The 25,363-nt window shown below is 40.6% G+C and overlaps 1 protein-coding gene across 2 annotated transcripts in view; it reads right to left on the reverse strand.

Annotated features, from left to right (window-relative positions):
- The window catches only part of LOC112675383 (antigen WC1.1-like), a 52,518-nt gene extending 28,879 nt beyond the window's left edge, over window positions 1-23,639 (reverse strand). The window contains exons 1-3 of one of the 2 annotated variants that reach the window (XM_049102438.1): window positions 23,062-23,639; window positions 22,507-22,643; window positions 11,126-11,555 (exon numbers count right to left, since the gene is read on the reverse strand). In XM_049102438.1, coding sequence (XP_048958395.1) covers window positions 11,126-11,141 — 16 coding nt within the window. In that variant the 5' untranslated portion in view covers window positions 11,142-11,555; window positions 22,507-22,643; window positions 23,062-23,639. Of the gene's footprint in view, window positions 1-2,546; window positions 3,284-11,125; window positions 11,556-22,506; window positions 22,644-23,061 lie in introns of those variants that run through there. The other variant, XM_025471988.3, reaches the window with a different exon arrangement.
- Between the last annotated feature and the right edge of the window lie 1,724 nt (window positions 23,640-25,363).

The following is a 25,363-nucleotide window of genomic DNA, read 5'->3' on the forward strand; positions in this document are numbered from 1 at the left end:
AAAGAACCCTCCATGCATCTAAAAACATAGGAACAATAAAATAAAAATAAACTGAGGGAAATATTTGCAGCCTATTAATGGAAAAATTCAATAGGGACAATAATCATGGACCCAACTTGCCTGGGTTCAAATCCCCCCTTTGCTACTTACACCTGTCTCACCTTGGGCAAGTGATTGAACTTTGCTTTGCTTCAGTTTTCTAATCTATTTTTTGAGATAAAAACATCATTTGCCTTGTAGGGTTGTTGGGCACTCACATGAGGTCACAGAAGTGAATGCAGTGAAAGTATCTGGTGCTGGTAATCATAGTCATATTTGTAGTGGTAGTAATAGTACAAAGAGCTCCAATATAAATCATGACAAAAATGACAAACATCCCAGGTTTAAAAGGACAGACGTCATTAGCAAGTAATTTGCAAATGAAGGATTAAATTAACTAATATGTAACAGTTTTTGTTTACGACACTGGCCAAATTTTTAGAACTTGATAAAAAACCAGTGTTGGTGAGGGGCTATGGAAACTAACTCTCATACGGTGTTGGTGGGAATAAAACAACGCAAACATTTCTGGCAGGCAATGGATCTTCATGTATCAAAAGCTCTGAAGGTATTCACAGCCTATAAAACAGCAATTCCACTGTTAGAATGTTATTAAGAAAAAAAACCATGAAGTAATTTACATTTAAACTCAAGGAAGTTCATGACAACATGTTTCATAAAAGCCAAAACATTGAAAACAGCTAAATGCCCAAAGCCCACTGGCGAGTGACTGGGCAAGTATGTTGCATTTTGGTCATATAATGAAATAACTGGAAGCAATTAAATTTTTCTATAATACTCCTATAATAGTCCATATTTTTGTAAGACTGCCATAAAACACTTTTAGTGTGTAAAAGAGGAGTAAAATGATGTCCAAAATATATTGTCAATTTTTAAAAAGAGTTTACAAAATAATAAACACTGAATTGTCCATCTTTGAGGGTCTATGTTTCTGTGTATACGGCATAAATTGTATTTCAAAGGATAATCTTCTCTCGATGCCCCACATGAATTTTACAGTGGAGACTCCTGTTAACATGTGCCCAACTCAGAAATAATCAATGCTCCAAAAGGCCAGGACTATTATTTTACAAAGAGCAAGGCCAATGTTGTATGAAGTAGAATAAATTTTTAGCAGGATAACACTGGATAGTGTTGATTCTAGGAAAATAAAAAGAATGCTTGCTTTGGTGAAATATTCTTGCAACTTAAGCCACTATTGAAAAAATCCTATAGTTTCCTAGTAAGAAGAGGGGGCTTTATATCAGAACACTCATTGTCTATCTCCCTCATGGGACTGAAACTCTATCGGTACCTCAGAGTCATCAAGAGAAGAATTTTCACCAGCATCTGGCCAACACTCATGGAGCAGAAACTTGGCGGGATGAGGTTTCCCAATCCCCATTCCAATTCCCTTGGACTGAGAGGAGTCCAAGCTGTAAGCAGCCTCAGCCTGGACTTACAGCCAAATCTGAAAGAGTTGCCCCTTCCCTGGGCTCAAAGCTAGATTTTTTGCAGCCCTATCTCTCTGAGTCCAAGTTTCAGTGGAAACCAGCTTTCAGAGAGGGGTAGAAGAGAGAAAATATACCCTACAGAATTCAGAAAGGACCAGTCCAGGATCCCAGCAAGTCTGGAAATGATTCACAAGGACTGGGACAAAGACTCGGGAAACTTAATTTAACCAATGCTGTGCATCAGTTAATCTCTATCAACAAGAGGCCTCCTGTCACGGCTGCGGGTTCCTCTGCTCTACAACAGACACTCGGTAGGAATAAGTGAGGCCAGGAGACAAAGCCTCTCACAGAACCCAGCAGACACCACAGTCAAGCAGAGAGAAGGCCATGGGACTGAAGAAGAGAGGCCAAAGAAGAGAGGCAGGTGTGAGATTATCTATGATCTGGTTACATACGGGACATGGCACTCCCAACAGTGTGGGCACTGTGTGTTGCAGAGCAACCGATTCAGTCACGTCTCAGCAGCCCTGCTCCTCCCCCAACAGACAGCCTTCATACCCTCTCATACTCATTCTATACGCGCACACACAAGCATATAGCCTACACATAAGCACAGAAAACATAGAAATCCTGATGGGGGTAGTCCTCTGCAAAGCAGGCAAATGGAGTGTGCAAGGAGCAGCCCAGAGACACAGCTGAGGTCAATCACTGTTCCTTCCCACACACGAGGAGCCACCAGGACCGACCAAATGCTCCCTGAAAACAAGGGAGATGTTGGTACCCTGGATGGCTCAGTGGTTGAGCGTCTGCCTTCAGCTCAGGGCATGATCCCGGGGTCCCAAGATCAAGTCCCACATCAGGCTCCCTGCATGGAGCCTGCTTCTCCCTCTGCCTGTGTCTCTGCCTCTCTCTGTCTCTCATGAATAAAAAAATAAAATCTTAAAAAAAAAAAAAAAAAGCATGGTTTATATGGAGGCTTTGACTCCCTGACTCCAGAAACCTTTCCCTTCACCAAGGTATCCATTCACATACTGTTGATCCCAGGAAACTCACCATGAGCACCCACCATGGTGCTGAGGAAGAAATAGAGTCCCTGAAGAGGGAGATTCAAAGCTATCTTGATTCCCATGTCGTCAAGGTCACAGTCCCAGCTGCAAAATAGCCCTGCAAAGAGGTACAGTATAACACCCACAAAGATCTACAGTAATGGGAGGGGAGAATAAAAACACATCCTCTGACATGCTACCTACTGAGAGCCAATAGAGACACATTTTACCATCTAAGATGTGATCGGAGGCTTCTTCTGCCATTTTCTGAAGCTCAAGCACCAATTAGATTCTGAATCTCCAAAATCTCCTTATATGAACAACATGGGCTTTTGAGACCATGTTTCCTTAAGTCTCTGAGAACCAGGCCCCCATGATGGAGGCTGACGTAGAAAAGTTACATCAAAAAGTATGAGTGGCTTTCTCTCCCCTAAGGGTCCGGGCTGCTCGTAGTAGACCGAGATCTTTGAGGGCCAGGGTGCCATGATCCGTTACCGTTTGAGAGGAAGTTTTGGGTGGAATCAAGCATTGTTCTTCCCTGTGACAGCTCATTGCTGAAGCAGAGAACTACAAGGAGGTTTGGAGTACAATAATGATTAGAGGGATGCAGTCAGTTAAGCATCTGCCTTTGGCTCAGGTCATGATCCCAGGGTCTTGGGATCAAGCCCCACTTTGGGCTCCCTGCTCAGTGGGGAGCCTGCTCCTCCATCTCCCTCTGCCCTTCCCCCATCTTGTGCTTTCTCATGCACATGTACTCTCTCTCTCTCTCTCAAATAAATAAAATCTTCTTTAAAAAATTATTATCAGAGAAGCCAGCAGAAAATGAGGACCAGCAGCATGGAATTCACAGGTGAATGTGGAGGGTTGAGATGGGAATCAAGTAGAGGAGGTGTGATTATTGGTCTTCCTTTCTCAGAAGGATCTGGAGACTGGGGACCTGGAATACAGAGGGGCCCAGAATAACAAGGGGCTTTGACAGAATCTAATTTTTCTCCCTTTAGGGATCTTTCTTAGCCTTTAAAACCACTCTGCCCTGCCCACAAATGTCATCAGGGGCTAAAGTCTCCTTTACTGGGATGAGGAGGGGCCGTAATCTACAGGGTATTTACAAACCTGATCTTTACCCCCTCTAATAGCCTGGCTGGTGCTCAGGGCTCTGAGAATCCACAGCCCCTCTGTCCCCTGCAACCCCTTCTTCATTCCAGATCAGTCTTTTCCTATCTGCTCCAGCCAAATGACTGACCCACTTGCACCATTCTTCTTCCTGTATCCACCACTCCCCACACCCCCCTTTTGGAATCTCTCTAAATTCCTAGTTTGGTGTCGTGTGAAGTGTAACCCCAAATCCATCTTATTCTTGCTATCCCGAATACACATATTCACTCTCTTTTGATAGTTTTATTGTTAGTCACACCAGAGAAAGAAACAAGGGGAGAAGGTATGAGTGCTCACTGAGGTAATACTTGTGAGTTACTGGGCATCACGCATAGCACACCATCAGCCAACATTTATTAACATCTACTCTACACACTCACAAATACCAAACCAAGGGCTTGGAATAAAACAGTGAACAGGACATACACAATCCCCGCACTCACAGGGTTAGTATGATTAGAGGGGCGCAGTCAGTTAAGCATCTGCCTTTGGCTCAGGTCATGATCCCAGGGTCTTGGGATCAAGCCCCACTTTGGGCACTCCACACTTACCGGGCTGGTGGTCAAAGATGTTACACAGACCAAGTGTATATGAAATTGTTTCACAACAGATGTGAAAATCTGTAATGGAAAAAATCCCATGAGTAATGAGAGGTTACAACATGGAGGAGGCTGTGGGGAAGCCCACTCTTGCCGGGGAAGCCTCTCTTTGAAAGAGACATATCAGCTGATACAAAGTTGGAGTTTACCAGGAAACTCTGAGTCCTTCAACTCAACACTCCTAGCCCCAACCTGCCATTGCTGGGAAACAGCCCCTTTCAGAATGTTTATACTGAAATCCTGTTCTGGTTTTTGTTTTTTGTTTTTTTTTAAGATTTTATTTATTTATTCATGAGGGACACAGAGGGGCAGAGACATAAGTAGAGAGAGAAACAGGCTCCCCATAGGGAGCCTGATGCAGGACTCAATCCCAGGATCACAACCTGAGCCAAAAGCAGATGCTCAACCACTGAGCCACCCAGGCACCCCTGTTCTTCTAGTTCTTGCTCTCATTTCAACCATATCTATCCTTCAACTCAACCCCTTTCCTTCCTTGAATCTTTTCCTCTACTTGAGATAGAATGCACTGAGAGTTGGAGAAAGAACTAAAGATTAGATCATCAAAAGACATATTTGAGTTGAGTGGAGCATAAAGATCTGGAGCCAGGCTCCAGGGGGTTCCGAATTTGAAAGAACTAAGCTGACATTATTGAACTTGTGGAGAACGGTGAACGAGAGCAAGAGGGATGGATGGTGATGCTACCATTTTCTTCAAATGTGTAAAATGCCACAAGGAGTGATGCTACTTAACTGGCCCTATTATTTTTATGTTTTATTGTGGAACATAACTTCACATAGACCAATGCTTTGGTGCAGTCATGGGAGTGGAAATTCAGGAAGATCCAGCCAGTAAGTACCTAAAGTTGGGGAGAAAACACATGGAACTCCCAAGTTGAGGCAGAAACTGCTACACAGAGGACCAAGATAGCTGTATAATCTGTACAGTCTGTCCAGAAAAAAAAAAAAAAAAAGAAAGGATAACCAGTGGAAATCTACCGGATGGAAGAAAAATTGCAAACTACCTCTCTACAGCTTGCAGATTAACAGCAGAATGAGCTGTCAAGCTGATCCACCAATACTACTTATTGTCAATAGGTACCACTCTTAAGAGAAGCTATCTCTTCATACACCTGGCAGGCATCAAAGCAAAAGAAAAGGAAGCTTTCTATTAAGCAGGGTTTCAAATTCACTGCTTCTCTTCCACTCAGTGTTATTTGATGCTATTTCAAAACCACACAGGATCCTTGCACCCCCGGCCAACAGGTTGACAACTCAACCATCTTGCTCCAGCTCAGTGATTATTTTGTCCTCCCTGTCACCCACAAGAGTATGAGTGGCACCCTAATATTGTTCCCACTCTGTTCAAAGAGTCCTCTTAACAGCAGACCCACGTTTCATCACCCCTACACAAGTAGTTCTTGTGTAGCCCCTACACAAGTAGTTTTAAACCTTGGGCCCATTGCTGGTTCTCTCATGTGCCAGTATCTGATAGTGAACACAGGAGTCAGCCTACATCCTCTGGGATTAAACAGTTATTTCCTCTATCCAGCTAGAAAGGGTTCTGCAGTTCCTTTCTTGCTGGATCTCTTTTCAACACTCCACTGCTCCCCACAGCTGCCTCTCAGTCTTTACTAACAGGTGTTAACAGCTATTAATACAGAAGCCTCTGAAGCCATTGAGCCAGGCCTACAGGGACTCAAAGTCAAGACTGGATCAAAGGTAGAAAGACTCATGGGAAGTCAGACAGCAGTCCCAGCCTTTCCTCTCCCTCAGGCCCACAGAGTTTAAGGGTGAGCCCTAACACCTTCACTTCCATAAAGTGTAGAAAGCCCCCATTACTCACTTCCGGGTTCGACCATTTTTCCTTGGCAACCATTTTCTCTACACTCAGTCAGGAGAGGAGTATTGTAAGGCTGCTACATTAAGTTTAGTGGTAAAAGTGGAAATTCTCAGGATTTTGTAAATATTTCTGTTCAGGGTCAGTTCATATCTTAGATGGGATACAGAAGGTTCACACGGCCTTCAGAACCTTCTACTCCTTACCTACTTTTGTGGAGTAGATGGCACTGGGTTAGACCCATTTCCTCATTTGGTTCTTGAAAGGTTTGAGATCTAGAACAGGAGCAGAGAGACAGACCTTGAGCTGAGAGGAAATGACTGTTCTTAGGGACAAGAGGGATGAATAAGTACTGGTGCTGCTAACACTTGTAGTGCAGGGAGAAGATAATGTATTAAATCATTGTCTGATTACCTCTTGAAGTGAAAGAGAAGGCAAAACTACTTGAAGGAGGGAAGTAGTTAGTAAAAGGTTTAGAGAGAAAAGCAAGTTTGCAATTGCCCCCATGAGAATTCCATTCTTATTATTATTCAAATTGCATTGTTTCATTTAGCTGTTAGAACAATGAGCTTCTAGAGTTAGAAACCCAGAAACTCATCTGATGACAGACAAAACAAATACAAAATTTATTGAAAAAGCCTGAAGCAGTGCATTGAGCCATTGAACCAAAGGAAGAGCCTCTGGATATGGAAGCTGGGACCAGCTACTGCCAGGAGTTTCTGCATTTACCCCTCAGCTGTCCTGTTCTTGCCTGGTTCCATTCATTTCTACTGCAGACCAACTCTATCCCAGTCTTACCCCAAGAGGCAAAGGAGTCTCTCCTAGCTACAGTTTGACAAACCCAGAATAGGCCACTGGATGGCCTGCTTTAAGTCTCATGCCCATCCCTAGACCAGAAGCTATGCTCAGAAGGATGAGCTACTCTCTCTGGCTCATCCTGCATCAAGTACTCAGGATGTGGAGTGCATTACCCAAAGTTAAGAAGAGTAGAAAAGACAGAGGGATGAATAGGGGCATGCTGTGCACAATAAAATGCCAAAGTTACTTTTTTGGGTTCTCAGACCCGGTTTGAACAGAAGATCGTGGGGGGAAGAGCTTCCCATGTAGCACCAAGCAATTCTCAAACACCAGCAGGGTGTCTAAGAATTCAACTCCATTCCGCCATTATCTACCCAGAGAGAGCATCAGATTCCACAGGTTAATGGTTCAGTCCTACAAGATTGCCCCTCCTCCCCCATCACCAACATACACACACCACACTCAGGTGCTGGTCCCAAGCCCAGGTTGTTACCTATATTCCTGACAGACCAGCTACAGATGGGTGGTTTACACAACCTCCCCCTCCCCCCTCCCAGGGTTCCTTTAATCTGCTAGAGCAGGTCACAGAGCTCAGAGAAACATTTTACTTACTAGATCACCAGTTTATTACAAAAGGACACAATTCAGGAATAGCCAGATGGGAGAGATGCAAGGGGCAAGGGATGGGGGAAGGGATGCTGAGCTTCCATGTTCTGTCCAGGTAGGCCACTCCCCCTGCACCTCCAAGCATTCAACAGCCCACAAGCTCTCTGAACCCAGTCCTTCTGGGTTTGTAAAAAAATAATAAAGGAAACCTCACTAAAATAGAGTTGGGAGGTTCAGCAGGGGGAGCTTTCATGCCCTACCACTGGATGTCTACTGCAGAGCCAACACGAAGCACAGACCTTGCCCTTGGGTATCACTTTACTATCCCAGCAGGAAGAAGGAAGGCTTCCTCCTCCCCAGCCACAGCCCAGCCAATGAAGAGACAGTCACAATTCAGCCAATGAAGAGCCACTATACTTAAAACCCCCCAGTTTATTCCAATGGACTTTTCTTTTCTTTTTGAATATTTTATTTATTTATTCATAAGACAGAGAAAGAGACAGGCAGAGGGAGAGACAGGCTCCCTGCAGGACTTGAACCTGGGACCCCAGGATCAGGCCCTGAGCCTAAGGCAGTCACTCAATCACTGAGCCACCCAGGCATCCCCAATGGACTTTTTCGTAATAACACCCTCCCAACTTCCTACTCTCCTCTGTAAAAAAGCATTCCTGTCCTTTGTTTGGCAGCCTTGCCAATGGTTTTGATAGTTTCCTAGTCCCAGATTACAATTCTCTGTTATTCCTGAATAAACCATCTTTTGCTAGTAAAATAACTGGCAGTGTTGTTTTTTCTAAGGTTAACAGGCTTAATGGAGCCTTCATTACATAGTCATATTGATTATATCATTGGCCTTTGGCTATTGATTCAATCTCCAGCTCCTCTCCCCTCCCCAGATGTTAGGGGATGGAACTAAGAGTTCCAACCCTCTAAGTATACTCTGGGCCCCACTGGAAACCAGTTCCCATCCTAGGTGCTTTCCCAAAGTCCCTCATTAACATAACAAAAGACACTTTTATCACTTTATATCACTTAGGAAATTCCAAGGGTTTTGGGACTGTGAACCAGGAACTGTAAGTGGTCATCTGAATGATGAAATATATATTTCTCATAAATCAGAATTCCATGGTTACCTAATGGAAAAGTTGAATGAATCCTGGTTAAAAAAAAAAGAATTGTGGTCACTAAAAAGAAGATTAGTCAGCCATGGAACAAAAGTAGAATATTGAGTAAACACAACTGATAAAGAAATGAAAACTTTTTCACTTTATTTATTTCTTAAAATTAATTCAGAGGAAAAGTTTTCCCTGTTCCCATGGCAGGTCCCAGGACTTCTCACTACTAAATAATGAACAGTCCAAGTTCACTTTAAATTACAAAACAAAGCTCAGTGCAGTAATTAGACCATATCCAGGCAGAACTCTCCTTAGACTCACCCCGGAGGATCCTGCACTTTATAGGACACTGCTCTGGCTGTCCCCTAGCCAACCCTTTTCTGCAAGGAGGAGAGTCTATGGGCAAAGTGGACATCCCCATCAAGACAGAGTCCATGCCATCCCCCTCTAGATCTCCTCTGGGTTCTCAGAACCAGGAATTCCCTGCTCAAATGGATTCCAGCCTACTCTCAGACCTGCATTGACCTTTTCCCAACCCATCCCCGCAAAGAGTGGACAAAAAGTAAGCAATCCTGGCCCTGAGAAGGCCTGGTGTTTGCTGTGGAGGTAGGGGTGCAATTTAGACCAGGGCTTCTCAAAATATGGGCTACCCACAGGCTGTATCAGCATCACCTGAGAGCTGATTAGAAATGAAAATTCTCAGGTCACACCCAAACCTACTAAATCAGAGTCTGCCTGTCACAAACTTTCCAGATTATTCTTATGCACATCAAGATTCATGAGCCCCAGGTTATATCGAGCAGGGACATATAGATTGGACTGAGCACACTTGCTCACAGGCCAGGCCTCTTGTTGTGTGGACATGTGGGAATTAGAAGAGCAGGAGGACAGGCCTTAGGCTGAGTCTCCCCACAAGGCCATGTTCTAATCCTAGCCTTCCAACCTCAGGTTTCTCTGAGGGGATAGGAGTCCTCAGTACCTTTTGAGCAAAAGATGCCTGCCCTGAACTAAGGAAAAATATCTGGCTTCAGCACTCAAGCACAAAAGGTATCCAAATCCATCTTCAAAAAACCCTCCTCTCTTGCCACTATGATCTCTTCAATATCCATAATCTGCTTAATGGGGCCAAGTGCCATGGAACCAAATCTAATATATTACCTTTGCAAATTCTGTATTTAGCTGTCTGGCTTCAGAATTTCCTATTTATTACATTTTGATGTCTTGGTGGCAATTTCCATTTTAACATTCTACTCCAGAAGCATACGAGAGCTACCGAAAACAAACAGTGGCTATGCCTATGCAGGGATCATTGAAGCTAGAGGGTGCCCTTACTGGCCAAAAAGATGGTCTGGTGTCCTGAAAGGCATCTGACATTATCTTGTTGGAATGGAAATGCTATCCATTTTTGTTGGAAATGGGTTTATTAGCTTGCAGAGCTTGAGGCCATTAAACTTTCCAACTAAATATCCAGCTTCCCTTGTTCATTAACTAGGTTTTTGATCATCTCATTCCAGCCCCTCCCCCACCCTGGAGGTTACCGTCAGAAGATGCTTTGGTCATATTCAGGTAACATCTGGCTAATCTGACATGTGCAATTCCCAATGTAAATTAATAAAAATGGTATTCTCATTTCAATTTTAAATTATTTTCTGTATCCATTCATCTTTCGATGGACACCGAGGCTCCTTCCACAGTTTGGCTATCGTGGATAAAGAAGATGTGGTTTATGTATACAACGGAATATTACTCAGCTATTAGAAATGACAAATACCCACCATTTGCTTCAACGTGGATGGAACTGGAGGGTATTATGCTGAGTGAAGTAAGTCAATCGGAGAAGGACAAACATTATATGTTCTCATTCATTTGGGGAATATAAATAATAGTGAAAGGGAATATAAGGGAAGGGGGAAGAAATGTGTGGGAAATATCAGAAAGGGAGACAGAACGTAAAGACTGCTAACTCTGGGAAACGAACTAGGGGTGGTGGAAGGGGAGGAGGGCGGGGGGTGGGAGTGAATGGGTGACGGGCACTGGGGGTTATTCTGTATGTTAGTAAATTGAACACCAATAAAAAATAAATTAAAAAAATAAAAAATAAATTATTTTCTGAAAAGTTGCAGTCAGTATACATATCTTCTTGAAAATAAAGACACATTTACAGTTGGATCTCTTAATGGTAACAATTTATCAATAATTATTGATAAGCGAGGAAAAAGAAGAAAAGAGTGAGGATAAGGAGGAACATGGAAAAGAAAATTCCACATGTTCATTTTCATCTAATTAATGTTACCATAAAAATCGTTTCACATAGATTTGTCCACATCTCAGATTATTTACCTATAGTAATGCCCAGAAAGGGAGTTATTATTATTATTATTATTATTATTATTATTATTATTATTCTATTTGCAGAAGAGCAATTATTATTATTTAAATGGCAAAAATATTGTTTTTTATCAGATTTCCATTGAGGTACCTGGAAATACTTCCATTCTCCTCTGAATCACCCAACCTTCTTGAAGGAAGAGAAAGAAAAAAATAAATATGTCTCCTTCATCCCACACTACATCTAAGTCACTATCTCTTCTAAGAGTGGCTGGAGTGGGGAGTATTTCAGGCAGTGTTGATGACTCCCCCTGAACCCCCAAGGCTCACTGTCCACCCTACCATCACCCTACACATGGAATCTTTCCATAGCCTTTGTCGGGTTCTGGGTTTCTGAGTTCCAAATATTTAAATGGTTCCTTTTTACAAAGAAATGTTCGAGTCTAACTGTTATCCACTCCTTGTATCAGTGTACTTGTCCAACGTGGGATAACATGAGCTTCTACACAGGTGTGAAGATTCCTGGTTCCAAGTATGCCAGTTACAGGATCACAAGATGGCAGAGCTGGGAAGATGAGTTCCTGGAAGCAGACAGAGCCAAGTCAAAAGTCATCATTTGCCCTGGGTGTTATACTATATGTTGGCAAATCAAACTCCAATAAAAAAATATACAAAAGTAAAAAAATAGAAATAGGGGAATCCCTGGGTGGCTCAGTGGTTTGGCGCCTGTCTTTGGTCCAGGACGTGATTCTGGAGACCCGGGATCAAGTCCCGCGTTGGGCTCCCGGCGTGGAGCCTTCTTCTCCCTCTGCCTGTGTCTCTGCCTCTCTCTCTCTCTCTCTCCCTCTCTATCATGAATAAATAAATAAAATCTTTTAAAAAAAGAAATAAAAAAGATCACAATATCTATTTCATAGTAAAGTGTCCTAGAACGGTCTGTTGACTAAGATATCAAAGTTCCATTATTTGAACTCTGAAATAAATTAATGAAGATAGAAATATAGACACTAAAGAAATGGGTTATGGTCATCAATCATATGGTATGATTGATGATGGTGTTGATGGTAATGAATAGATACATACATACATACATACAATATCTAAACATAAGGGGCTTTTTAATTACACTACCCTTTCCTTTTATTGCATTTCATTTTATGTGAACTATCCCTTTCAACAAATCACCAAATGATCTTCAGGTGAGAAAGAGACTATTACTACAGCAAATAGAGGAAGAAGGAGTCAATGTTCAACTCTAGCCCTCCAAAATAAGATTTTTAGATCCCAAGAAGAAAATAAATAGTTTCAGAAAACTATGTTTCTCTAAACTTCAAATGTTTCCCCTTTGTATATTAAGAGTTTGGTTTGGTAGGACTCAGAACACAGTGGTATTATAAACCACAGCTAAAGAAGACACAAAATATAATTTAAGGAAACCGCCCCAGACAGAAAGGGAAATGAGAAAGTCCTTTGCTAGGGAGGGTGGCTGCAGAGGGTAAAGGTCAAAGAAGAAGCATGTGAAACAACAAAAAGAAGGGGGCAGATGCTGCCTGAAACTACCAGTGACCTGACACACATACCTTCTTAGACCTAAGGCCAAGAGGGGGCAAGAATGAAACCCCAGATGGATTGAGGGGAAAGCCAAAACAGAGAGGACTTGTGCCCATTTTAGTCATTGCTGCCTTACTCTGTAGCTTCCATTGATCAGAGATGTTCTCAGAGGTTCCCCCAGAGAGCAGCCCTAAGGGAGGTATAGAGTGAGAAGGGCAGCAGGAAAATACAAGACAGAGCCTCCCACTTCAAAATTCAGCCTTGCTAACACACACTACCACTGCATTCTTCACACCCCCTTAAGCTCAGGTTCTCATACTGCACCCCTGCAGTGCACATAAACCCACCCTGGGCCCCCTTCACCTTGGCCCTCAACATTTAAGCACACAGATATGGAATGATGCATTCTGTGGCATCCTCATTCCCCAGGGTCACCCCTTCCCCCCACCTCTCAAGCTCAGAGACAGCTTCATGCCTCACCCCATCCTACACAGGAAGTTCTCAGTGGGACAAACACGGAGGGCAGCTATGAGTCAGTCCACAGCCTTGTCACATACTCCACTAAAAGGACCCACCTCATCCAGGTCAGCTAATACAGGTTCTCTGTCCCTCCCATGCCCATTTTTTTTGTCCTGGAGACCTGGGTAAATTATAAGGGAGAAAAAAGCAATTGAACACATGTGTTTCTCTCCCTAAATATTCGAATAGTTACTTATTAATTTCCCAAGAATCACCTACTTGTCTGTATCTCCCATTCCTAAGTCCCATGGCTGTCCATGAGCCCTGTCTCCTTCTATATCTGTAATCTTAACAAATTAATGATAATAACTGATTATAAATCTCAGAAATGGGATTCGATCTCAGATGCCACAGCTAAGATAGGATCTGGTCACCCAGAGTCAATGCTTTCCTGCATCTGAGGCCCATTCTTTCCCCAGTTTGAGACTCTACATCATCACTACAAACCATTCACCCAGGCACCTAGAACACAAGATATGCTTGCTGCAGTCCAGGCATCCCTTCTGACAGGATGACGTAGGCATGCATTTAGTATAACCAGTTTCATTGGGTCTCATTTCTCTCAGGACTGAGATCTCGTAGAGAAGGCACTGTTGTGGGCTCCAGACCCTGTTATAGGGAATGATGGGCTGGAAAGGCGTTGCTCAACTCAGGGCTGGCAGGCCATCTCCAGGTAGCACCCTGTACTCCAGAGCTGAGGGTACAGAGTCAACATTAGCCTACTTGCCCTCCCCCTAACCCCGATAAAAATCTTCTTTGACACTTGAGGAAATACCATGTACAATCTTATCAAAGATGAAAAGGAGGAAAATTTGAGAGGCTACCAATCCGTCTGGGGCTCACAATGAACGTGACAGAGAACAACACGGTAGTCAAGAGAACAGATCCAAGAGCTAGACCATCAGGTCTTGACTCACAGCTCTGCCACATACTCTGTGTGTAATCTTTGTTAAAACCACAGGCCCAAAATGGCATCCCTTTGGCTGAGTTCCCAAACTGCATCTTAATAGCTTATCTAATTGCAATCTCAATCTCCCCAGAAATGTAGTTTTAGCCAATCAGCCAGGAATATTCTGATCCAGACCAATGAGTCGGCCACCCAGCCTCTCTCCATCCCTGAAAAATGAGGAAATCTACCTAAAGCCCCCTGCTCATCCCCCTAAGGGAAAGCTACCTTGCCTGGAACAATGCTTTTCTTTTGCTAGTAACTTTCCTATCTCACCCTCCTTCCTATAAAAACCTTCCATTTCGCTCAATTCCTTGGAGCTCCTCTCTGCTTGCTAGGTGGGATGCTGCCTGATTCATGAATCATCTAATAAAGCCAATTCAGTCTTCAAATTTACTAGGTTTTTTAACACCTTGAATGGATTTCTTAAACTCTCTGTGCCTTGGTTGCCCCTTCTATGATAAGAGGGTAACCACTATGCCTGAAGAAGAGAGTTTTGGTGAGGATGAAATGAGTTGGCATTAGTAAATGATATTATGGGGTGCCTGGGTGGCTCAGTCAGTTAAGTGTCTGTGTGTCAACTTGGTCATGATCCCAGGGTCCTGGGATTGAGTCCCATGTAAAGCTCCTTACTCAGCAGGGAGCCTACTTCTCTCTCTCTCCTGCTCCATCTCCCCCTGCTTGTGTGCTCTCTCTCTCTCTCTGTCTCTCTTTCTCGCAAATAAATCTTTAAAAAAAAAAGTAAATGATATTATAAGTGCTAGCTCATAGTAGTACACAAAAGTAGTGGAAAAGTAGTATTAGGGCATCTTTCTACATCCCATCCCAGGAATCACAGGACTTTAGAATGTGCGACTAAATTATTTTACCCCTAGCCTATCAGAAATCCATCATGGAACCACATTGGTGGCTCAATGGTGTGATGAGAATTGTTTCCACTCAGATGCGTGCCTTCTGCAGTTGCCCCTCTCGTCTCTGTTCCTGTTCTACTGATCACGAAATTGTACCTTAGTATCTACAGCCTTTCATTAATTTATTTATCTGCCCATTTTGCTTCATAAGTTCCAGTGTGCTATAAAAGCTCTATATCTAATTTACCTCTATATTCTCAATGCCTGGCTATTAAAAAATCCCAAGTTATATTTAGTAAATTATATTAAATGAATGCATAAATAAAATGGCACTCAAGCAGGTGTTTTTCACAAACCATCTCAACTAAAAAGAACTATTTCAAGAATATCATTCAACTCCATGTCATAAGAGTTTCACATTGCAATGCAAATGCTCATCGCAGTAGCATTAAGTGCTATTCTATTAATATATTTCATATAATGCCATTAAATGGTATGAGTGAGGGTTCAAAACAACACAGTGGGGACGCCTGGGTGGTTTAGCAGTTGAGCATCTATCTTCCTTTGGCTCCTGGACTTCCAGGATCGAGTCCTCCATTGGGTTTCCCACAGGAAGTCTGCTTCTCCCTCTGCCTGTGTTTCTGCATCTCTCTGTGTCTCTCATGAATAAATAAATAAAATCTTTAAAAATTAATAATTTTAAAGAAAAACATACAATGTTCCTGCAATGAATACAGTAAATCCCAAATTCCAGAAACCAAAGCAGCCCCATTCCCAGAGCAGTGATAAGACTGCCAGTTTTAAAAACACACAGATGCTGCAGGTCTCTTTGTGTACCCCAAGATACAGAAGACAAACCACAATGTATTGACAGGTGAAGACTTGAAGCCTCTTAACCTAGCCTTAATCAGATATGGCTAAGTTAGCAGGATGTTACATATTTATCACTTGGTACATTTCCAATTAAAACCACACGTGATTGTAACAGGAAGAAAATTTTGTTACAAAAACTATTAATTCAACATCTTCTATATGGAACACAAAATGTAGAAGTAAAGAGCAGAAAGAATTTTGTTTTTCTACTTAGGATACCAATTTGGCCTTTTGGATCATAAGATAATGCAGTATGTTACAATAGTATTGTAACATAGTGTTACTACTCCTAACTTACCCATGAGAAAGTGGCTTAAGAGGTTAAGTAATCTCTTTTCTGAAAAGTTAATAATTAAACTTTCTTGCATGAGAGATAGTTCATCAAGAGCTATCAGAGTGACCAAAATGCAAAATATTCCAATTAAGATATAAAATATTCCTTATGAAAAATAATAATAAAATGTTCCTTACGAGTTAAAAAATATCTATGCAACATTAAAAAGAAATTATTAATTGAGTTGTTTCACCTAAGCATTAGAGCTCCACCTCACCCATTCTGTGCTCCTTATGTGGGTGGTGCCAGGATTTAGGTAAGGCTGCTTTAGCAAACCCATTTTGTTTCAAGGGACAAAGGCATGAGCGGGCTCAGGTCCAGTTCATGTTTATTCAGCATTTCACAGTCTATGGGCAGCAACATCTAGCAAGGAGCTTAGCACTGAATGGGTCTCATGCATTACTCCACAAATCCAGTTCCTGATGCACAGAAACTAAATCAGATCAAATCTGTTAAATTGAAGACAAGCAGACATAAAGTGGAGAACAACGACCCTTTCTCCACTGCCATTAGGGTAAGAAGCCCCCTGGGGGACACCTGGATAGCTTAGCAGTTGAGCATCTGCCTTCAGCTCAGGTTGTGATCCTGGAGTCCTAGGATCAAGTCCTGCATTGGGCTCCCTGCAGGGAGCCTACTTCTCCCTCTGTCTATGTCTCTGCCTCTCTCTGTCTCTCATGAATAAATAAATAAAATCTTGAAGAAGGAGGAGGAGGAGGAGGAGGAGGAGGAGGAGGAGGAGGAGGAGGAGGAGGAGGGGAAGACGCCTTCTGGTCCCAGACACCACCTTTGGAAGGAGAAAGAGGAAATTCTTCCTGAAAAAAGAAAACCAACTCCAATCAAGGATCTCAATCTAGAATCAGCAAAGTATTTATTGCACTGACTCTGAGTGAACTTCAAGAACACATTTTAAATGAGAGAGTATGAGTAAACTTTATGGAAATTTTTAATCAACACAAACCCCCCTTGCCAGTGAGCAAGATGAAATCAGTTACAAAAATAGAAAACACTACATTTGTGTATATTTGAGTCCTAGAGGACATTCTCAAGTCCATTAAAGATATATAATTCCCAAATCTTACTGAGATTTTTTTCATTTTGTATATTCTTTCATCATGATAAGTGTACTCTTTAACCCCATCCTCTACTTCCCCCACTTCTCTATTTCCCCCACTTCCCTCCTCCCCCACACCTCCCTCTGGTAACCAGCAGTGTGTTCTCTATAGTTCAGAGTCTATTTCTTGGTTTCTCTCTCTCTCTCTCTCTCTCTTTCTCTCTCTCTCTCTCCCTTTCCCTTTGTTCATTTATCTTGTTTCTGAAATTTCACATGAGATCGTATGGTATTTGCCTGGAGTTCCCTGACCAATATATTTCAAGTAGCAATATACTCTCTAGCTCTATTCATGTTGTTGCAAATGGCAAGATTTCATTGTTATTGTGGCTGAGTAATATTCCATTGTGTATATATACCACACTTTCTTTATCCATTCATCTATCAATGGGCACTTGGGCTGCTTCCATAATTTGGCTATTGTAAATAATGCTGTGATAAACACAGGGGTGCATGTTTCCCTTTGAATTCGTGTTTTTGTATTTAGGGGAAAGATGCCCAATAGTGTGATTCCTGGTCAAAGGCTAGCTCTATTTTTATTTTTTTGAGGAAACTCTATCCTGTTTTCCACAGTGACTGCACCAGTCCACATTCCCACCAACAGTGCATGAAGGATCCTTTTTCTCCACATCCTTGTCAACACTTGTTGTTCCTTGTGTTTTTTTATTTTAGCCATTCTGATAGGTATGAGGTAATATCTCATTACAGCTTTTTTTTTTTTTGGTAGTTTTTTTTTTTTTTTTTAAGTCAGCTTTATATCCAACATGGGGCTTGAACTCACAAGTCAAGTATCACATGACTTACCCACTAAGCCAGCCAGTTATCCCTGTCACTGTAGTTTTGATTTGCATTTCCCTGATGATGAGTGATGCTGAGCATCTTTTTGCCTGTCTGCTGGTTATATGTCCTCTTTAGAGAAATATCTATTCATGTCTTATGCCCATTTGTAATTGGATTACTTGTTTTGAGGGTATTAAGTTGTATCAGTTCCTTATATATTTTGGATACTAATCCCTTATGATAACAATATCATTTGCAATATCTTCCCCCATTCCATAGGTTGCCTTTTAGTTTTGTTAATTGTTTCCTTCATTTGCAGAAGCTTTTTATTTTGATGTAGTCCCAACAGTTTATATTTGTTTTCATTTCAGAAGGCATATCTAGAAAATTGTTGGATGGCCAATGTCAGAGAGACTACTGCCTGTGCTCTCTGCAAGGATTTTCTGGTTTAGGTCTCACATTTAGGTCTTTCCTGAGTTTATAAATGCTCCAAGCCATCATCTCTGTGAAGCACTTTCTGTTTCTTCCAGCCAGAAATCACTGCTGTGACTGTGACTACTGCACGAACATGCTTACTGTCTCCAAATTGGAAACTTTTTTAGAGAAGGGACTGTGTCTTATTCTTCAGTGTCTCTTTAGGGCCAAGTAAGGGTGCATAGTAAGAACTTAATATATATTGAATAAAGAAATGGATGCATGAACAAAGGATGAAAAAAAACCCTACAGTTTGTAACTACTGGGGTTCATGGGAGCTAGGAACCAGGGAAGACCACAAATCTGACAAATCACATTCAGCACAGACTAAAGTAGAGGTAAGAAGTTCAAGATCCTATCAGTCAGAGGAATCAAATATAAAATGACTTCAGTACCTACTCCGGGGAAAGTTCAAATGATGTTCAATTTCTACACAAAGCTGTACCTCACAAGCTTCTCCAAGAAAAAACTGACATCATTGTTATCAAAAGTTTGATTGAAGAATATAACATAGACAGTAAGATTCCCATCAAAGATCTCTTTTGCTAGGCGCTAATGACTAGTTCTGGCCAATGAAGTGCAAGTAGTGTCCCATATGTTTCTTCCCAGTGGAGGCAATGGGAAGCCCAAGTACCACCTTCTAGTCTCTCACTTTCTTCCCCCAGAAGCTATATGTTCCAGATGGTATATCAACAAGATGGCAGAGCCTTCAGTCAGCCTGGGCCCCTGATTTACTGAGGAGAGCAGCGCCCTCCACTGACCAGGGTAGATTTGTAGCACAGTGATAAGTCTGGTGTGTGTGTGTGTGTGTGTGTGTGTGTGAACTACTGAGATTTTTGTGTTCATTTCTTCCAGCCACATAAGGTAGTCTATTCTGACTGATGCCAAGGAGAAAAAAAGATTTGGAAAGAAGGTGGAATCTGCCGCATGAAGAAGGCGCTTCTTCATAGTTTCCAGAATTCCTCCTGTGTATTCATCCAGAATTCCTCCTGTGTATTCATCCCAAGCTGCCCTCTCAGATCTGCATGCTTCCTCTGTTGGACTTGTTGGTTTCCAGTTACCAGTTCTGATTAACTGACAACTAGATTAAAAACCCTTTTAAGAGCAACTGGACCTGGACACATCTCTATCCTTTTACATCTCCTTTTAGCACAGTCTATGCCAAAAGTCACACTCCCATTTCCCTGCTTTTGTCTCTTAGCATCTTGACCTTAATCCTTAGCCATCTCTCCTGTCTTCTGGGTTAGTCAATCCATCACCTTTGACTTTATTTTCATCCTTCCACATTCCCATGCTTTTCAACCTCTTCAATTCCTTCTTGGTTTCCTGAGCAAACCTGATCCCTGGATTTAGGGCTCCATGCTCAGGCTTTCATTACCTTCTTGGCCTTTGGGTAAAAAATAATTTCCCTGAATTACTCCTTTTCCTTAACTCAAGAAAATGGCACATTCAAAACAATTGAGCACAGTGTTGGGTCCCCTGCCAGGACTTTGTAAGGGCCCCATGCAGTGCGAGGCCATAAAGTCAGGCTTCTTAGCTTTGTGATTAATCCACCTCTGGTGGGAGCTTATGTAATTAACAATTCCAGAGCAATTTGAGTTCTTGTAGGTAGTGATTCTTAGACTTAAATCCAAGGTTATTGCTAGCACAGTTTGCTCTCTGACCCAGAAGACAGTTCAAAATAAAAGGAAAGCAGAATCTGGGCATCTGAGCCATGTACGGCTGGCACTCAGACTTCAAAGCTACATGCTCCCACATTGGTGCTCTGTTGCACATGGAGCTTTGATGCAGCTTAACGTCCTGCATGCAGACCTGCTTGGAAACCCTGAAAATATAGCCAAGTGTGTTCTTCCTTTTAACATCTAAAAAGTCTGTAAACAGTTTCTCTTTTCCTTATCATTGAATCCTTCCCTATCTGGGCATGCTTACTAAGACCCCTGCAGGCTACAGACTGCTGAGGCCCTGCAGGGCCATAGGGTGGGATAAAGCCTATACCTGCTTTATGCCCCATTTTATCTCCTAGGTACTGCTACCAGAGTGCTTGAAATTTTAAACTCATTTATATATGTGCCACTTAATCTCCTAAATTAGATTTTGAGGGGAGCGGCTCTGTATTTCCAATGTCTATAACTTACTAGATGCTCAACTAATGTTTATTGAATGAATAACACTGTGCTGGACTTTTAAGAGAAATGATCTTGTGTAGAAAGAACTATTTTCAAGAACATTACTTAGATGATTAATATTTTAGCTTCAAGGACATAAGATTTGAGCAATTAATAAAGTAAAATCCATTTTTTAAGAACAGAAGGAGCTTACCACTCACGAATGTATCAGCAGCAGCAAAGGCTGCCAATCTCTCTGTCTCCAAAGATACACAGGACAAACCACAATATACGAACAGCTGGAAACTTAGTAAAGAAGAGATAGGATATTTATATGTGTATATATTTATCATTTGGCTGCTTTTCAAGTAAAACCACACAGGAATATAACAGGAAGAAAAGAATATTACTTAAAAGGTTCTGCAATTCTGTTTATATGACATAAGGTGGAGATGAGGTACAGAAAGAATTCCTTTGCTTAAGAAAACAGGGTAATTAGTCTTTCACATCTTGAAAGGAGAGTCCTCTTGAGCTGATCTTGAAGGATACTGTAAAGACCAAGACAACTAAATTGTTCTACACAGTAAATTACCAGTAGGAGTAACAACAAATAGAAGAGGAGCCAGAAGGTCAGACTGCAGGAGTAGATGTATGTGTCTAACAGATTTCTATGAGGAATTTCCCAGGAGATTCAGTGGCTCCAAAAGTCTGATCCTCCCTGAACTGAAACTGCTGTCCTGAAGCGGAAAGAAATCAGTCATTCAAAAATGAAATTAAATGGTCATCTGTAAACCTGTTACTACATATTACCCCATCAGCTCCAGTAATGTAGCAGGATATCCCCTTAACAGTAAGAAGGGAGGAAAAGAAATCAAAAGAAAGTATGGAAGAAGACCAAGAAATAGGGACTTTTATGCACTCATCTGAGTAAGACTCTGCAGAGAAAAAGGCAACAGTGTAGAAAAATTAATAGATCACCTCCTGTTGCATTCTCTGGATGTCATAGTTGCTCATGAAAAATTATAAGAAATTTGAGTCCTTTTTGAAAATGAAGTGTTGCATGGCTTTCCAAATGCTAAAAGGCACGCTGGCTTTTCTATGTTGGCTTTTCCAAGATGGGTAAACTGTAATATTAATAATATATATAAATTTATTTATTTGTATATATCAACATAGCAGCTTACCTGGTCAAAACACTCAACAGAAAATACCAAAGAATACACCATCATGCCACCCAAACTGTTAGCAAAATGGTACTTGGTGGGGAGGGAGGAGTGTCAAGGAGATTCAGTACAAATAATTATGGTGCGAAAAATAAATTATTAGAGAAAAGGAATTGTATGGATGAAGAAAAGATGAAGATATTGGGACACAAAACAAAGCAGTTTCTAGAATCCAACTAGAAACCCAGAGCCATTTATTATATGAATTTATTGGAGTGATTCCTTCAGGAATTTTCCCCATTAGAAACAGTAGAGGAGAAAACCCATTGAAATACTCACATCACACAAAGTACAAAAATACTTTGTATTTTATTTATTTATTTTATTTATTCATGAGAGACACAGAGAAGGAGAGAGAGAGGCAGAGACACAGACAGAGGGAGAAGCAGGCTCCATGCAGGGAGCCCGACGTGGGACTCCATCTTGGGTCTCCAGGATCACACCCTGGGCTGAAGGCAGGGCTAAACTGAAGGCTGAGCCACCCGAGCTGCCCCAAAGTACATTTTTAAAAGAAAGTTGTATTCCTCAAAGGAGAAAGAAGGAAGATCTGTGAATGAGATGGTTAAGATCATGGAAAGTCCTTTGGCACCACCTGCTGTTGGTCCAGGGTTGGCAATCCCAAATGGTTTGGATTCCCTACACAGCTGATGTTTTTTCTTATTATTATTGGAAAATCTGCATATATTTTGTTCTTCTGTTGGGTCATTTATTCAAAGAGATAGAGATTATTTGGTTCTTTTTTAAACTAAAAAAAAAAAAAAGTGGTACCTTGAACTAGCTGTTTAAACTGAGAAGAAGCAAATAGCAGAGAATGAGGCCTCCAGGATGAGTTCACCTCCCTTTGAGTCTTGGGTATGATTTGTGCTTTCTTCTAACATGATCCAAACAACTTAGGGTAACTTGACCTGAGAACCAGCAGAAAGTAAGAGAATTTCAAATATAAAATGGTGGTAGTAGGAGTTTTTGCCGCCTAGTAGTGGCTGCCAGATGTTGTTAGTGGAGTCAACACAGGAATTTTAACTGATAAAGTTTGTATAGGGAAACTTAAAGGAAAAGTGGTTTTTAAAATTCTGTCCTCTTGAGGGTGCCTGGGTGGTTCAGTCGGTTAAGCATCTCTTGGTTTTGGCTCAAGTTATGGTTTTAGGGCATGAGATGGAGTTCTGTAGTAGGCTCCTCGCTCAGTGAGGACTCTGCCGGAGATTCTTTCTCCCCTTCTGTCTCTGTCTGCCCCTCTCCCCTAATAACTAAATAATTTTTTAAACTCTCCTCTTGGAAATTTTGTAAATTATTTGAAAATTTTATCAATTTAGATAAGATACTAACCCAACTTGAAACAAACAGGTTCTTTCTTGGTGACATTGGAGATAATAGCCATTCACCAGGGACCAGGAGATGAGTTCCCAGGCTACCAGAAGACATTGGCTACAGTAGAGCTTAGAGGAGAACAAAAAGATATAGCCCCAGTGGCAGCCCTTCATCAAGACAAGGGACCTGCTGCTTAGAGAACAGAAAAAACGTGTGGTTACTGGAAATCCTAGAACAAGCTGTTTTAGGTGTTTTATTCTGAGAATGTGGATAGGGTTTACCCCCAATTCAATTATTTCTTTTCTTTTCCTTTCTTTGAAATATAAGCATATTATGAACATCTAGAGTTACCCTACTTCGATAATTGTCATCTTTTGTTTGAACAAGTAAAGGTTTGCTTTCCCATATGAGTGCCCAAGAAAACTGAAAGATGTTGAGCAAAGAACCCAAGATGATTTCAGGACCCCAAGGGAACGAACCTCAGCCTTTTGATTCTGAAGCAGTGTCTGCTGTCTTTTTCTAGAGGAAAGAAATGGGTAAATTGAATAGACCCAGCCAAAGGAAACTTTGGAGATTCCAGGTCTAAATTCCTGTCAACTCCTAAAAAAATAAAATAAAATAAAATAAAAATAAATTCCTGTCAAATATACTATTATAAATTGAAAGATATTTTATTGAAAACCTTCTGTTGGGATTCCTAGGATCTTGAAACTCAAAAATAGGAAGTTATGATGGCAAAAATAAATGAGAATTAAATTTTAATGCAAGTTACCTTGGGTTACAGTAACTGAAGTGCGAATTTCAGATATACAAGATTTCTTTTTTTTTTAGATATACAGGATTTCTATATACATTCCTCCAATTTTTCCCACAGTATAATATAAAACAGAAAATGTGGCATTATAGTTTATGTGAGACTTTGGATTTTTCTAAAAGGCTAGATTAAACAAAACCTACTAAATTACTTAGATTTGCCTTAGAGATAAAGATAAGTTGTTACCTTTGCTATTATTTAACAGCATGTAAATGTATATATGTGTGCAAATGAGTGTTTAAACAATTTTATGTAATAAATATTTAAATTTAATAATTGAAATAATTAGTATCTTTATAAAAGTTTTCTTAATCTTAGTCATTAGCACAAATTATGTAAACTGCAAAGTAACCCTATATCCACAATCTGAGCAAAATTTTAAGCTGCCACATTTCTCTGATAAATTCAAAGTATCAATAGTAATTGTATTGTTCACTGAAGCTAGCTTCAATATAAATCTAAAATCCCAAATTACTTTAGAACTTTGGAATAATACAATATGATAATAGTTAATAGTCTGTATTCATTTGAAAATTTCTAAAAAATAATAAAAAAGAAAAAAGAAAAAAAGAAAATTTCTAAAGACATTAATGTACCTATTCATGTTTTTTAAATGTAACATTTACAATTTTTAAAAAAAGCTCTTGGCAAATGGAGAAGCTTCTGTAAACTGATAAATTGTTTTTACCACAAAAATTATAGCAAAATCATTCTTATCTGTGAAAAGTAGGAAGCACTGAATGTACTGAGCATTCATTTTTAAGTTTTTTTTTTTTTTAAGTTATCTCTACACCCAATGTGGGGCTTGAACTGAACAACCCCAAAGAGTCACATGATCTACTGACTGAGCCAGCCAGGTGCCCCAAGAACAAACTCTTTTATTAAATATTCTATTAGAGTCTCTAGGTGGCACAGTATGATAAGAACAGAGTAGTTACAAGGATTAAAGAGAAAGAAATTAAAAGGTCATTGATTTTATATGACATGATTGTCTAGGTTTGTTAAAAATCTAATACTGAAAAAAAAATCTAATACTGTCAGATTAATTAAACCTGCTGAATTCATAAGAGATTTTGACAATTGGATATAAAATCATCATACAAAAAAATCAATTGCATTTTCATACACAAGAAATAGACAATTTTAACATATAACTTAATAAGGACAGTAGTAGTAACAATAAGAATCTCAAGTACCTAGAAACAAATCTTACAATTCTAAAACCTTACATTAAAACAATAACAAAGATTTAAGTAAAACTGAAAGATATTTCTACAAGTTTCACAGAAGAATCATTGTAAAGATGTCAGCTCTCCCAAAATTGATCTACAAATTAAATGTCATCCCAATTAAAATCTCAATGGACTTTCTCATGGAACTTTGTAAACTCATATTTATAAATATGTATTTACATATATATACATTTATATATATACATACATATATATTTATTTATGAGCAAAGTCTCAAGAATTTGTTTTTAAAAACTTAAAATGAATAAACTGA

The sequence above is a fragment of the Canis lupus genome, chromosome 27 (genome assembly GCF_003254725.2).
Source record: "Canis lupus dingo isolate Sandy chromosome 27, ASM325472v2, whole genome shotgun sequence".
Lineage (NCBI taxonomy): Eukaryota > Metazoa > Chordata > Mammalia > Carnivora > Canidae > Canis > Canis lupus.